The 15,982-nt window shown below is 43.7% G+C and overlaps 1 protein-coding gene across 1 annotated transcript in view; it reads right to left on the minus strand.

The window, feature by feature from the left end:
* The window catches only part of LOC144797738 (pancreatic alpha-amylase-like), a 51,801-nt gene extending 36,536 nt beyond the window's left edge, over nt 1-15,265 (minus strand). Inside the window, exons 1-2 of the mRNA XM_078668484.1 lie at nt 15,091-15,265; nt 12,373-12,519 (exon numbers count right to left, since the gene is read on the minus strand). Coding sequence (XP_078524610.1) covers nt 12,373-12,519; nt 15,091-15,258 — 315 coding nt within the window. The 5' untranslated portion in view covers nt 15,259-15,265. The remainder of the gene's footprint in view (nt 1-12,372; nt 12,520-15,090) is intronic.
* Nucleotides 15,266-15,982: the final 717 nt, after the last annotated feature.

The raw sequence follows: 15,982 nt of genomic DNA on the forward strand, positions 1-15,982 counted from the left end.
GTGTAACTGCGGTTAATTCGCATCTATCCTCCAGGGTTATTCTTCCTAGCAGGTCGCATCTGGGAGAGTTGTCACCGCGAACCTCATGGTGATCATTACTTTTATACAATTGGGACTGTTTTTTTATGGTTTCTATTTCTTGGGAGTCACTGGATGTATTATTAATTGGTATGGGTGGGAGGTTGGAAGTACAGTTTTTGGTCTCTGTTAATGTTTAATTGTTTTTTATGCTTGCTCGCTGCAACACATTGAATCGCCTGCAATGAGTCCTTTCCTATACCCTCTTTTTATATGCCACGTCACTTTCAGATACAAATAGAAAGCTTAACATCTCCCTTATTACCTGGAATATATGTGAAGTTAACAATCCACAAAAGGGGAAGCAGGTATTGTCCTAATTGAACAGACATGGCACCAAAATCACCTTCCTCCAGGAGGCACATCCGCCCCCCGCAATCGCTGACCCCTCCTATGCTAAAATATATCCTGTTGTAGTTCCATTCCTGTGACATTTGAATTCTTATTCACAAAATGGTCCCTTCACTCTCTATAATTGCCATTTGTACCCAAACAGCTGCTGTATCCTTCTCAAAAGTATTTGTGCCAACAAACATGTTTTATTGATAAATGTGTATGCCCCAAACGTAGATGACCGTGCCTTTTTCCAGGAACTCTTTGCCCATATGGCACGTTCTCAATGTGTCTCACTGTCAATACATTGATTCAACCAGCTCCCGATCCAGTGGTAACCCCCAAGCTCAGGACATACTGCAAAATATCATTGACAACTATGCATTAGGGGACAATTGGGGCATCCGATACATATCTCTCCACGGATTCACTTTTTATTCCACTCCCCATTCCGTGTGAATGAAGCTGAACTACTGGTTTATCTTGGCTAATGTACATCTCTGGCCTACAGAGGTCACTGTATTGCCACAGACCTAATCTGACCACAGGCCAATCCTTCTTCAGTTGCAGGTCCCATACAGATGTGGCACCGACCATACCTGGAGGTTCCACGGAGAGGCCCTTCATGTCCTGGTGTTCTATTCTCAAATCAATAATTGAGTACTTTGCATTGAACAAAGGAACAGCTTCGACACAGGTCATCCTCTGGGAGGCCTGCAAAGCCTTCGTCCGCGGAGTATGCATTTCCATGCATACTAGCATCCTTTATGATATACGTGCCCCAAAAAAACACGTTGAGGCGGAAGTGCAGGTTATAGATCGTACCACTGCCTCTGATGGAGATCCCCAACTACACCGCTGCTTCGTTTTGTTGACCGAATTCCATGACCTTACTGATAAGTAGATTGCACTCTTGGGGAAACATGCTAGAGTCTGCCATTATTGGGAGAGGAAATGTCCAGGTCATGGTCAATGATAGTTTCCCAGTGAACTGATTACTATAGAAGAAATTGTCCACAATATTGATGCTCTTGACGGGTCTAAGGCACGTAAACTAGATGGCTTAACAGGGGCCTTCTATAAAGCCTTCAAGCAACAATTATCTCCTAACCTTTTAGCTCTGTATAATGATTCCTTAACTACTGGTACATTACCTCCTTCTTTATGAGAAGCAGATCTTACTCTCTTGCTGAAACCGGGTAAGAATCCCTACCTCGCTGCTTCCTATCGGCCCCTCTCCCGCTTAAACCTTGATAATAAAATATTAACCAAAATCCTAGCCACTAGATTAGCTCTACTAATGGAGCAGAATATTTCCCCTGTCCAATCGAGTTTCATACCCCATAAGCCTACATTCCTTAATTTGGGTACGATCTTTGCAGTACTTAATAAGATCTCCTCTTCTATGTCTGTAGTGGTGTCTTTGCAGGATGCTGAAAGAGAGTTCGACTCCCTTGAGTAGCCTTTTTTAAGAGCAGTCCTGGGCAGGCTGTGTATTGCTGCCCCATTCATATCTCTGATCATGCTTTTATATTCCAACCCGGTGGCTCTTCTGCAAGGCTATGGCTCATTAACCGAAGCATTTTCTATCATGAGAGAGACCAGGCAGGGGTGCAACCTCTTCATCATTGCAGTGGACACTCTAGTTCATTATATGCAAGGACACCACTCCCATCGGGGGCCTTCAACTCAGTCACAGGCCCCTTCTGCTTTCCTTATATGCAGACAATATATTGTTACTTGTCTGCCACCCATCAGACAACCTTTCTCCGCTTATGTAGGAGATTGTCCGATTCTGCAATTTGTCCGGGCTCCAGATTAACTGGGCTAAATCTGAGATTTTCCCCCTCACAGACTCCGCACAACCCACACCAGCCGAAGACCCTTTCACATGGGCTGTGGATGGCACCAAATGTCTAGGCCTTTGACTCCACAGAGACAAGGACCGAAATATTACAGTTGAATTATGGCCCAGTATTGGCTGATCTTGCCATGCATGTAGACGACTGGATTAACCTGCCCCTATCCCTGGCAGAACGTGTGACCATGATTAAAATGGTTATACTTCCCGTTGATTATACTTTGTTTAAACATTCCCATTCCTCTTACAAATACCTTTTCTTTTTTCACTCCGCGCAGTCTCCTCCTAAGCCTTGCCTGGGCCTGGAGCCTCCCCCACTGGGATACTCTCACTTTCCCTTATGACTGCAGCAGATTTGGGGTCCCCATTCTTTATCTATATTATCTCATTGCCCAATGTCAATTTACACATCAGTGCTATTATCCAGACACCCGCATTCCATATCTGAGGCCTGAGCGGGACCAATAGGGTGGTCTTCTTCCACTGACCTCGATCCTACCAAAGGGCATCCCACTGCATGCCAACAACATTCAAACTGCATCCACAACCTGTTGGGTATGGCATAGGCTTCGACAGACTTTGAGCAGTGGTCCTCTTTAATCCCCTGCTCTTCCATTACATGCTAATCCTTGGCTTGCTTTCACACATGAAAAGTTAGTGCAGCGCACACTTCACCATCATAACCTATTCACTGTAGGGGATCTTTTCCCTGATGACCATGCTCTGCAACCACCTATTGACCCTTGTCTGCAAGACGCCTCATACTTGGACCACTTTTGGAGACTGCACAACACTCTGCGATCTCTCCTCCCTTTTTACCCACTGTCCCTAGAGGATTTTCCATCTCTGACGCTCGTGGTGTCTGACGCGAATGGTGATCTCATGACCTCTAGATTGTAACATCTGTGCATTACTATGAAACCTAACACTACTTTGCATGTATGGGAGATTTGGACTCAGGAATTGGCAACCCACTCACCGATAAAATATGCTATTTCGGTTAATCATAGGCATAAACTGTTGTATTTTAAATATCTCCATCATATCTATCGGTCTCCCTCAGGCATTACCAAATATGATCCCACACGATACCACCAAAGCGCCTTGCTCTGGGAGCAGATTTTACACACCTAACATGGACATGCCCGGTGGTATCTGTGCACTGGCCTTCTGTCTTTACCCATGTCTCTGCCATGATGAATATAGTGCTCACACCCGATCTCCTCCTGGCCCTCCCCGGAAGCTTGTTTCCTTTCCAGTAAAGAATTGGCTTGGTAGTTTGGTCTGCCCTGTTCCCATGATGCACTGGGCCAGGGTCAGACTAATTTGCATGTAGCCAGGTTCTGAGCTGGGATGGTGCAGTGAGCTAAAAAACGGTGATGGATCAAGCCCTGATCTTTTGACTGGGTAGGAGTGTTCTGCTTAATTCAGATACTCTGACCATCACCACCCCCTTTATGAATCCTCTTAGGATTATGCCAGGGAAATACAGAGATCTATGTGCTGACTTACCTCAATGGCGTTCCTATTAGCCAAGCATGAGAACGCGCTCCATTGGGACAGTAACAAATACGCACCTCTTCAGCGTGGCTTGAAAGCATGACATATTGTGACAGCGCCAGCGAAGACTATGCCCTCCTTCAACCTCCCACCTCTCACACCAGAGACTTCTGGCAACCCTTATGCAACTACCCGGGCAACATTGAACATGGGTCTACAGGCTGAAATCAAATTCCCTTTTCCCCCATTTATAAACTTCTCTCCAGTTTATACTCCACCTATCCACTTCACAACTATACGCATTGATTACAAAGATGTATGATCTTCTACGCACGCTCAATTATGATGATGTTCTTTGTTTGTCATTGTATCTTTAAGATATGCTCTCATGTTTTGTCTCCTAGAAGCTTGTTGTTAAATTTTCTGCTATATGTAAAAATCAATATGGACATTTAAAAAAAAAAAAAAAATTTAAAAAGAACCAAGACGATCTAGGGTGCCCTCATGAGTGTCCTAGATGCAGGGCTTTAAAGGCACACTTAAGGAGATTACGATAATTTTAATTCCCTGAGTGCAACATTACAGGAGATTTTGAGTTAAACTTTTAGAATCCCTGAGTAATGAAGAATTACCAGAGATTGGGCAGTTGTAGGTTTGAGTCACCTGCCAATTGATCATACCCTCTCCCAATTCATTTTCCCTTGGAGATTTTTACTGATTTCAACAGCTAAAGTCCAGAGGAGAATATGTACAGGTCTGCGTACGTGTCAAAAACTTGTTGCAGTTACTAGTTTGCATTAACAGCTGCACCGGGCATCGGAAACTTGCAATAATGGCCTTACAAAGCATGTACTTCTCTTTTTTTCCTCATATCACCAGAAAGAATCTGCAGTACTGTGTAGAGCCGCTCCGCTTAACTGTCCACCAAGCAGCCACTGCAATCGCTCTGGTCTGAGTACCATTCCAGACCAACACCTTTGTCGGTGCCATGGTGTAATCATTGGACTATAGAGTTGATACCCAGGGAGCTGCTCCACACCAAAAAGTCGTACCAAATAACAGGGATAATCCCCTTCTCCGCACACTGGTCATGTCATTTCACTCTAATGGATGCCCTAACCCAGTCTTCTGCTTCCAGCGGCAGAGGATCCCTCCATTTTATACAAATTTCTCTTCTGGCAATCAGGATCAAATAGAAAAACAGCTCTCTTTGAGGGAACTTCAGCAGCTTACAGTCTAGTATGCCTACGCCTATATGTGGTAGTGGTGAGGCCTATATAGTGCATATAGAATGGAACTGCCTCTTTCAGGCCTTTGCCCATCTTGCCTGGCCATCCCTCGAATTTTGAACAAGCTCTCTGTACTTTTTTGTTGGTTTTTGTGGCACTGACTCTGACACTGGAAATCCTTACATGAGCACCATTTACGTTAAACAAGGACATGCTTTTTTGTATTATTATTTTCAGGGACAGGGAGACTAAGTGATTTGCCCAGAATCACAGACAGAAAGTTGAGCTGAGGCCGGGACTTGAACCAGGTCCCAAAGCAGGCAGCTCTCGCTTCCAGGCCACATCTTCTCCCCTCGTTTTCAACAAAGGTGCAGTCAGCTCTGTGCTACCAAGGAAAAAACCCCATGCTCAGATCTGCTTCACTAAGTATAGCTACTGCCTAGCAAAGTAGGCTGTTTCCTCTGCTCTTTGTTAAAAACATGGACTCCGATATTGACCAACCTCCCTCACAGGCATCTTTCTGATACTCAAACTGAGGTGTCTCTTCTGCTTCAATTTTCCGTTCTTGTGTGCCCTTGCTCTGAGGCCCAATGCAACACTGGCACAGCAAGTGTGCACTGGCCCTTCATGCAAGTAAGAAAGGATAGTGAAACAGCCATAATAAGGGTTTAGTCAGGTTCACTGGGATCATGCACTTTGGTGGTGTCTGTTTTTTCTCCATAATTATATATTTGCCAAGTTTTACATATAATCAATCATCTGATCAAAAGTTACTAAAACCACAGTGACATGTGTTGCCACACAATAAAAGGCCCTTCACATCGTTTGCCTGGTCACAGTTCTGTTGGTTACGGCTATATTTGGGTATCAATCGGCATTAATTAGGTGAAACCTATGCCCAGTGTTACCAAATGTAACAAGCATTTGCAGTGCAATCGGTCTCACCTTTAGGACCTTATATGTATTTAGCCATGGAGAAGAAAGTATACCAATTTGGTGATTAAATAGTAACAGTTTGTGCACAGATTGAACTAACTGTAAAGCTTTTTCAAAACTCCCACACCCTCCCTGCCCAAAGTTATGTTATGAAAGATGTTAATGGAGCTTGATATATGATGTCCTTGATGATGTTACTTATGTCATCATGTGTGAGGCAATGAGCAGTGCCTTAGGGTAACAAATAGTTGTGCATATGCATATGCTTATATGTGGTAGTGGGGAGGCCTATATAGTGCATATAGTATGGAACTGGACGAGGAATGAATGAGGATGTAATCTCCCTTTACTGTAAAACAGACTTGCTCTTGTTTGATGTCATTTCCGGTTACATGCAATTCACAAAAGGAGAAACCATATGGGTTGGACAAATAATGAAGAATTAGCATCATCAAAGGAGATGAAAATTGTTTCTGATTGATAAACCTGACACATGGTTGGTTAGAAAAGACGAGCATATTTTATTTTAAAACAAGTTTTTCACTTCGTGGAAAAATCCAGCATCACTCTTTCAGTTTTTAGCTGAAGCCATATATGCCTTCCAATTTTATTCTAGGCTTCATTACACCCATTTTTTCAATTCTAGTTTCATTCTAGCATATTTACAACAGCGACGTAACTGGAGAGATATAGGGGCACATGTATCAAAGGTTTTTACCCATTCTGTGTCTATGGGAAAATGTGTTCATACATGTGGCCCATAGAGAGGAGTGAAAGCTGCAAAATTAAATTATTCCATCTGTGAGGTGGCAATGCAGTGTCCTATATTAACCTTTCACACCCTTGCCTTGCTCCTCAGATTTCGCCTCTGCAGCAATTTCCTTCAGCCTTGACACTGTTGTCATTTTTTTTGAATGCCAAAATACACTTTCACAATAGTGTTGCTTAACCAGATGCAAGCAACCCAATTAGCTTGTGAAGGAAAAATATTTGAATTATTTAATTAGAAGACTGCGTGAGAGATCTATCCAAAGGCTTAAGTATTTGCAATGCAATAGGTCTCGCATTATGAAAGTTTGAGCCATTGGTCTTGTAAATGACAATCTTTTTATTCATGTGTTGGTTTTGAAAATAGCTAAATTAATAGCTTTGTCATTTACAATGCCAATAGTTATAACTTTCGCAAATGTGACACCTATAGCATTTGTAATGCAACATGTTTTGTATTTACGGGACTTAGATGTATTGATATTACAAATAACAATGGCTTTTAATTTTTTTAAATAATTAAAACTTAAATAAAAGTGATTCTAATTTATAATGGCAATAGCTTAAACTTTTGTAAATAACCTTTGTGAAGATTATGTTCAATGTATTTTATTGTGATGAAAATCCAAGAACAGAAGTGAAATATCAACATATTTTTGTGACATTTGTAATAAAGCTTGAAACATTTAGAGAACAAATTTGAACCAGTTGTTGTTGAATGGTTGCAGAGATTGATGCAGTGATGGCGCTGAGTGATGCTGGGGTTGCGCTGAGTGATGCTGGGGTTGCGCTGAGTGATGCTGGGGTTGCGCTGAGTGATGCTGGGGTTGCGCTGAGTGATCCAGGGGTTGCGCTGAGTGATGCAGGGGTTGCGCTGAGTGATGCAGGGGTTGCGCTGAGTGATGCAGGGGTTGCGCTGAGTGATGCTGGGGTTGCGCTGAGTGATGCAGGGGTTGCGCTGAGTGATGCAGGGGTTGTGCTGAGTGATGCAGGGGTTGCGCTGAGTGATGCAGGTGTTGCGCTGAGTGATGCTGGGGTTGCAGGCGCTGAGTGATGCAGGGGTTGTGCTGAGTGATGCAGGGGTTGGGCTGAGTGATGCAGGGGTTGCGCTGAGTGATGCTGGGGTTGCAAGGGAAAAAAATGAGTCTAACAGAGGGCAGAAGGGCACAAAAAGCGAGTCTAACAGTAGGCAGAAGGGCACAAAAACAAGGGAAAAACAAGTCTAACAGGGGGCAGAAGGGCACAAAAAAGGAGTCTAACAGGGGCAGAAGGGAAGCGGCCGGGAAATGCTAGTGCTGGGAAATGTGCTTTCCTTTGTAGTGAAGCAGGGGGCGGGGGAGCGGATCCCTTTGAAGAAGCTCACGGCCTAGCGGCCGTGAAAGTGAAAGCAATTAGGGGGGAGGTGGGAGGGAGGCTGATGGCTTTGATGTGGACGCGCGTTCCGCACCAGTAATCAACACCCACTGTCCAAAATGCGCTATGGTTTCATAGCTTGGATTGCCTACTATAATTCTCGACAACAAGCATTGCTAAAAGCAATGCTTTAAGTCGAGACCTAAAAAGAAGTGTGGGGGGTAGGCAGCCAAATTAAAGGGGCAAATGGCTGCTGACCGAGGGCCTTGGAGGACTTCCTGCTCACACTAAAGACGTGCACGCAGGCAGACTTCGGCACTACAATGGGACGCGCGCATACATATGTGCGCATTCATAGAGGAATAATTAAGGCGAGTAAAGCACGTGAAATATGAGCAGGAACAACATGGTTACCTGAACCCACTGGAACCGGTCGGCAGTGCAAGAATACAATGCTGATACATGTAAAGACAAGCGTGATGGTCACTAATTTCCATTTAAGGATGTCTGCTGCTTCTAGCCTTTCTAGTCGATCTTGCGAATTCTGTTGTGTACTTACTCCATTGGATTACTGCAGTTAGAGGACGCGGCTTCAACAAGAGTCCGAGTTGTTGCTGAAATCGTTAATCTTCTTGAAGAGCTTGAGCCCAGTACGCAGTCGGACCCTAGGAGTTGGGGAGGAGGCGTAAGAGCCTGGGTGGGATGATGTTTAAAAAAAGACAGACACTGGGGTGGGAAAAAAGGTCACAGAAGTTTGGCTGTTACTGCTTTAGGGACTGGGACAGAAGCCAGCAAATCTGCATCTGAAAGCACTGGGGCGCAGAGGAAGAAAAAAAATGCTAAGTGAATAATTACTGTGACCAAATGCAGGCAATGCCCTAAACAGGTCATTTTAAGTAGGAGTTATACAATTGAAGGAAGAACAGAACTTGTCATGCACCAGGAGGTACTGAACTGCTGCATGAATACTAGTTTTCTACGCACAACTGGCCCAGACTGTTGCCTCATTAAAAAGTCCCTAAATCTGAGGACTGTCAGCACAGGGACAAAAAGCAGTCGCCGTACTGAAATATAAAGTGTAGTGCCAGTGCAGAGTAAAGTAAGACTTACAGCGTCCTGTGAAGTGGGAGCCATGCTAATGATGAAAAAAACACTGATAAAAACGGAGGCCTACTAAAACATTAAGCCCGGCACCCGTACTGTTAATATAAAAGCAGGCACTGTGGTGAAACTTAAAGTGCAGCACCTGTGGCAGAACAGGGGGGATTAGGGCCTGTGAGCCCTGCGGGCACTATTGAGAATGTGTTGATTGATTTGGGTGAGTGTGCGGCCGCCATTCTCAAACCTAAAACTTTCTAGTGTTTGAAAAAAATAAAGCGTAGCTTAAAACAAGTGCTTTCAGAAAAAGAAAAACATTTATGGCGTGAGCAGCGTTAATGGTGTGGCTGACATTCTTTAAGCCAAAAACATATAAGATAGAGCACAACCACGCTGCTTAAAAAAAAAGTGAAAGCTCGCACTGCATGCCAGCAGTAGGAAGAAGCCATTAAAGAAAGTAGTGCTTAGAGACATAAAATGACGTACCATGTAGCAACCGAAGTAAAGGGGCCAGTAGCCATGGGAGATTGCAAATGAATTGCAGCGACTGCCTGACGAGGAGCAAGCCCTATGATGAAGCATGACACTTAACCGGGTGTGTGAGGGCCCCTCTTCCCAATTTGGGAGACACACTGTCTCCAGCTTAGGGTAGGAGTGTTGATCAACCCACCCTCCTCCTTCCCACATAGGAACTGCATACTCCTGCTCCTATAAGTATTCTTTAGGGCAATGATGCTGTACCTCTAAGCGCCCCTGATCCCTCTTTTGTTAAGAGGTAACAAATGAAGATATGGCCGTACTAAGGAGAGACTAACAATCCAATTACAGAATCAGAATCCAGCATTTATGATGGACAAAGACACAAGTCAATTAAAAATATTGGCGCAGAGTGGTCGGAACTTCTCTTTAATACTTTGTTACAGCAAGTCTTGCAGAGCAGCGCATGCATGCTGCTCAGGCTCGACCTAAAAATGACGAAATATAAAAAATAACAAAATAATACTATCACACAATGTGCTGCATTATGCTTCGTAACTTGCCTTTTCTTAATTTAGTCAACCCTGCCACATGATTTGGTACTCCCCTGCAGCATAGTTCCAGTGACCCTGGGTTTGGTTGGCCCCTCATACAGCTCGAGCCCATGGACTGGTTAAGCACCAAACATAAGAGCTGCTTAGGAGCTAGTATAGGCTTTAACTGATGGAGTCAAAGTACTTCTTACCACAGGCTGGGACGTTGTAGCACTATAAATGCACACGTTAGTATTTGCCAATGGGAACACATGGATTCAGTTTGGTGACTCTCTGGTCAAACAGAGACAGCTGCAGTGATTGTGTTAGCAAACTGAGGTTTATAATGTATAAGAGTACATTTTCCACAGAATAATTTAGTTGCATTGACTTTTTCATTTAATTTGGGTTGAATGCGATTACCTGAAGTGAAAAATTAAAATAGTCAGTAAATAATTTGTTCTTTTTAACCACATCTTTGACCCGTGTCATCCTACTCACTGACTGTGCCCCAGGGCACTCCGTATTATAGCTGCACACCGTTCATGCTGCTCAACCACAGCATATATATGAAAACAGCCTGGAAACATGCCAAATAAACTATGTCTCTGCTTTCAGGTCATCTTCATTTACAAGACCTTGCAGTCTCATTTACGTCCTCCTGGGATTGCAGTCATACTCCCAGAGGGCGCGGCGTGCCCCACAATTTGAATTCCTCTGCTTTAAATGGAAACATAGAAGTGCAGGTACTCATCATCCAGAGTAACTGTTTGCTCCTGTGAAGCGCAGGGACTCTCCCACTAAATGTACTGCAGTAGTTTTGAGAAATGCAGTTACTCTTTTTCTCAAATTAAAGAAGTGCTAACATTTAGGGGCATATGTAAAAGCCCCTATTGCCAACACAAAGTCACTTTTACGAACCTTGTGGTTGCGATAGTTGCTGCACCTTATGTACAAGGCAGCGTTAAGCCCGTGGCTTAACGCTGCCTTGTAAATAAGGCACCCTTTCACGCTATGGTTAGCGTGAAAGGGGCGTGCAGTTGGTGTTGCGCTGGGTGTTGCACTGCAACACCCATTGTATTTGACGCTGCCCCCTATGTACAAGGTTGGCGTACATAGGAGGCAGCGCAAAAATTAAGACCAGGAAAACCCTGGTCTTAAGTTGGCGAAACAAGGAGAAATGCATAATTTCTCCTCGTTTTTGCTTTTTCCATGCCTGCTGCCCTGTGCAGCACACATGGAAAAAGCAAAATGCCATGGTTAGTTCATGTACAAGAAGGTGCTCCTTCCTGCCATAAACAAACCTTCTAAAAAAGGACATTTTGTCACTTTCATGTGTGCTGCATGAAGCAGCACACATGAAAGTGACAGAATTGCATTTTAAGATTGTTTATGTGCAACAAGGGATACCTTCCTACACATAACCAATCCTCCCCTGCACACAGTCACCATTGCACTATGGTGCAAGGGTGCCTGCCATGGCTCTAAGTTGCTAAACTTAGAAGTGTGGCTCAATGGTTAGAGCGGCAGACCCTGATGCAGAGGTCTAGCCTGGGACCAGGGTTCAATTCCCCGCCTCGGCGGGTCTTGGGCTCAAAATTCCACGGACCTGATAATTCTTGCTTCGGTGCCTATTCCAATCATGGAGTCCCACTCTGCAACTCTGGGCAAAACTTGCTTAACCCCTTCCATGCTCATTACGAGCTGAGCTCGTCATGAGTTGCGCCGCTCGCATGCTCATGACGAGCTCAGCTCGTCATGTAACGCGGCTTTTTTTTTTTAAAACGCACAGCGCCAAAAAAGCCGCCGCACGCATGCGGTTAATCTCCACAACGGCCCACACAACGCTAAGGATGCCTGGCCTCCACCTTGGGGGTGCCCAGGAGTGGACACCTCACAGGGAAAGCCAGGATGGGTTCCACAGCGGTATTCGTACAAGCGCCTTGAGACCCTTGCGGGTGAGTAGTGCGCTATACAAGTATCAATTTACAATTTACATTTACACCATAGCAGGGGTAAACGCAAGGCTGCACCACATTCTTGTAAATATCGTGCAGCATGGTGTTTCAGAAGTGGCGGAGCGCAGCGTTAAGCCGAGGCTAATGCCGTGCTCCATCACTTCCTTGTTCATATCCTCCTCAGTACCTTCCCATTTAAAATCCTGACGGTAACTTATATTTAGGTATCGAAGATTATTTGTACTTACTCCAACATTGTTGCACCTGGTTACCATGTCTCTGAATTCCTGCTCATTTCCGGAACGGGTGCACAGCTTGTAGCTGATTGGTTGATATCTTTCCCACCAAGGTCTATCTGGATTTGTGATAACAATGTTTTCATTTGGAGGAGAGACCTGTAAAATATATAAATATTTCCAACATTATTTTAGCAGGGATCTCCGAAGGTAAAAGCTGCATTGCCTAATGCACCTAAAGATACATGATGTTCTAAACGCGAATGTACGGGGTCACGTTTCTTACAATTCTGAGTAGTGCCTTTATTTCTGTTGCTTAGGAAATTTATTACTATAATAAATGGTCGAGCGGCGGTAACAGTATTAAACTGTTGACACCATCCTTTAATTATTCCTGGTTCTATGTCTCCTACTCTCTAGATATCAAAGTAATCAACATGTTCTTTCACAAGGAAAACAAAACGACAAATTAGAGGAAAGACTAAAACTGCTCTGAATATCACGATCAAATGAAAAATACTAGAGGGCTATATTGTTTAACATGCCTTAGTGAGTATTAATTGACGTAGGCAGCTCACAATTTATTAGGTTCCTAATAAGTACTACCAGAATATTCATTTTTAAATAATGTGATAGAACAAGTTGATATTTTAGCGGAGGAAATTTTTATTGTCAAAATTCGGACACGCTACAATATACCAAAGCGCACTCTAGAGGTGCATCTCTGATGGTCTATGGAAGGACCTCTTCGAACCTTTTCTGGAGCCTGAGTTGGGGTGCTGTCAGCAAATGCAACCCTCTTATTTAAACTTCGAGGCACTACAGCAATAGTCTGTGCAAGGCAGGATGCTAGAGATTAATTTAGCGCTGGATCGGTTATTGGGTCTGTGGGCCTTTGTCTGCCCTCTAGTCAGTGAGATTACATTGCCATAGCCAAAGTAATACTGATGAAAATCTGCCCCTCGTGTAGCAGCAATCAACATCCCAGGCCCTACTCCCCTGCCTTGCATTCCTTTGCCCTGAAAGAAACCGTGTAGCGCTCTCCCTATGGCGCTTCTTTGGGATCTCACATTCAGCTTCCCGCCAGAGGAGATAGGTGGTGCATTTGCTGTAAAAGACTCTGCTGTGAGCCTTCATATGTGCACTCTATGCCAGGCACTGTGCCCCCTTCTCCTTTTGTGATTGGCTTCTTGTTGATTTACCGGGCTGCTCAGCTCATGGATGCACCCCTGATCTGGGATGTGGGAATGGTAGAGAAACCTGAAAAGACTGTGAGCACAAACATTACCAGCACTCCCACATTTCACTTGTTGCTCTCTTATGAAGAAGGACAACAATCCTGAAACCGCAATGCATCTTGGCTGATTGTGTCTGGTATGCCAGGCATTGCGCTTCGTCCTCCAAATATATTATATATAGCTTGTCCCTTTTTTCCCCAATTATTCATTTGGGGGCAGATGTATCAAAATACCTATTTGCAAATCTCAAATAGCGATTTTTTGAGAATCGCTATTTGAGGATTGTAAAACGGTATGTATTTATAAATTCGCTATTTTTTAGCGATTTCTTAAAATTCCTTAATTGCGATTAGCAAATTGCTAATCGCAATTAAGGAATAATTTCCCATTCAATTCTATGGGCCAGGAGGCCCATAGGAAGGAATGGGAAGTTATTCTCAATTTGCGATTCGCAATTTGCTAATCGCAAATTGAGAATTATTTCAAGGGTGCAAGGATGCTGCACCCCTGAAATGTACATGTGTGCGCATATGGCACACATACAAATGCCAAAAAGTGCATTTGTAAAAGAATTCGCAAATTACCACCAACTACAAGTTGGTGGTAATTTGCGATTTCTTAGTGTAAATTCGCAAAACTTAATTGCTTCTTACATAGCATTTAAGGAATCGCAATTTGCGATTCCTTAAATGCTTATGCAATATTAAGGAATCGCAAAATTTGCGATTCCTTAATATTGCGATGAGTTTCAGTTGATACATTCCATTTTCCGATTTTTTTGTCGCAAACGCTGCTTTTTACCGATTTGCAGCGTTTGCGACAAAAAAATCGCTTGATACATCTGCCCCTTAGTTATTTTCATTTTAAAAATTCTCTCCTGTTTTTTCTCCTTCAATTCTTTTCCTGTTTCTTCCCCTACAGCTATGCTTCCTCGTTCACATTTATATAAACAGATCTACTTTCTGTTTTTCTTGTAAAGTATCCTTTGCCTAACAGACCTGGTGATGGGTCAAAAGGGGAGGTCAGGAGGAACCCAGCTGGGGCAGAGGACCCGGTAGGCCCCACCCTGGAGACGCCACTGTTTGATGAGTGACCACTGTTCGAAATCCAGCACAAAACAAGGATTTTTCCCTGTTTTGTGTTTTTTTTGCTCCCAGCACACATTCCATAATACAATTCTCAGTCAAACCTGATGCACATTTTGTTGAAATACCATTAAGGATTTCAGCTTAATACTGACATTTTGAGTTTCCGTTGTAAAAGGACTTTGGGTGTAAGCAGTGGTTTTCAATGTTAAAAAAATACACAATTAATACGGGTGAACTGGTCTTTTTTTATATTGCACACCAAATTAAACATTATTCCAGTTCATTTTGACATGTTCTGCAGATGTCTGCGTTTCCCGGTTCTTATAAAAGCCAACATCACAAACTATGACCCCAATTCAAGCTTCTGTGGGTTTTTCATTTGATAAAGACATGTTGCCACCTACCTGAACTCCCCCAAACCCATTGGGCCCCAAGAACCGCTCACATTCACTTGCAATGTCGGCCCAGCGCCATTCAAACAGGTGGACAATGGACGTTCTTCCAGCCTTGGTGTTGGGGTTGTACTGAGCGCAGCAGAGCCCGGCGGCCACCAGGAGCAGGAGGAGCTTCATGTTGCCGCTGAGGAGAATCAGACAGAGACCTTTATTTATACTCCTTCAGAAAGATAAGGCACGTTTCCCATATCACATATTGTCAGAAACATGTTGCTAAATTGGAGAACCATGTAACAGGTGGAGATAACAAAGCAACTCTCACAATTAAATTCACCTTCAGGTGGGTGCTTCTAAATGGCACTACCTTCTTTGGACATCAAGCTTCACGTGCAAGAAGCTGATTTCATCTTAGTAGTGCGAGATAACAAACTGTGATCTGTATGTTTTTTCCATTGATCCGCAGGGTAACCGAGTTGCACCAAATGGACACTGTGTCCTTCAGTCAAAGCAGCATGTAAACGCACCGCCACAAGGTGCAACTGGACCAGAATGCCACATACAAGTTATTACTCTCCATACAGAGACACTGCTGTTTCTTTGAAAACAAATTCTTCTCTAGCATGACTAAACCTTTTCAGATCAAAACTCTTTAAAGAGTACTGGCCAGTGGTTGGTGATTTTCTTCTCTTCGCTATTGCGTTCAACTTGAAATCTGAAAATGTAATGCAAAATGCCTTAAAACACTTTTGACATAACTTTTCTGCTTAAGTCTATCACCCTCTCCATCAAAGGACCACTAAACTGAAAATGCGGCTTGTCGTAGAAATGACGCGGATCCTCCTCTCCTCTGCTTGTCACCCCCTCTGCAGTGCTGTACTTGTGGAACATGCCAACAGAGGTG

Source organism: Lissotriton helveticus, chromosome 1_2 (assembly GCF_964261635.1).
Source record: "Lissotriton helveticus chromosome 1_2, aLisHel1.1, whole genome shotgun sequence".
In the NCBI taxonomy this organism is placed as follows: domain Eukaryota; kingdom Metazoa; phylum Chordata; class Amphibia; order Caudata; family Salamandridae; genus Lissotriton; species Lissotriton helveticus.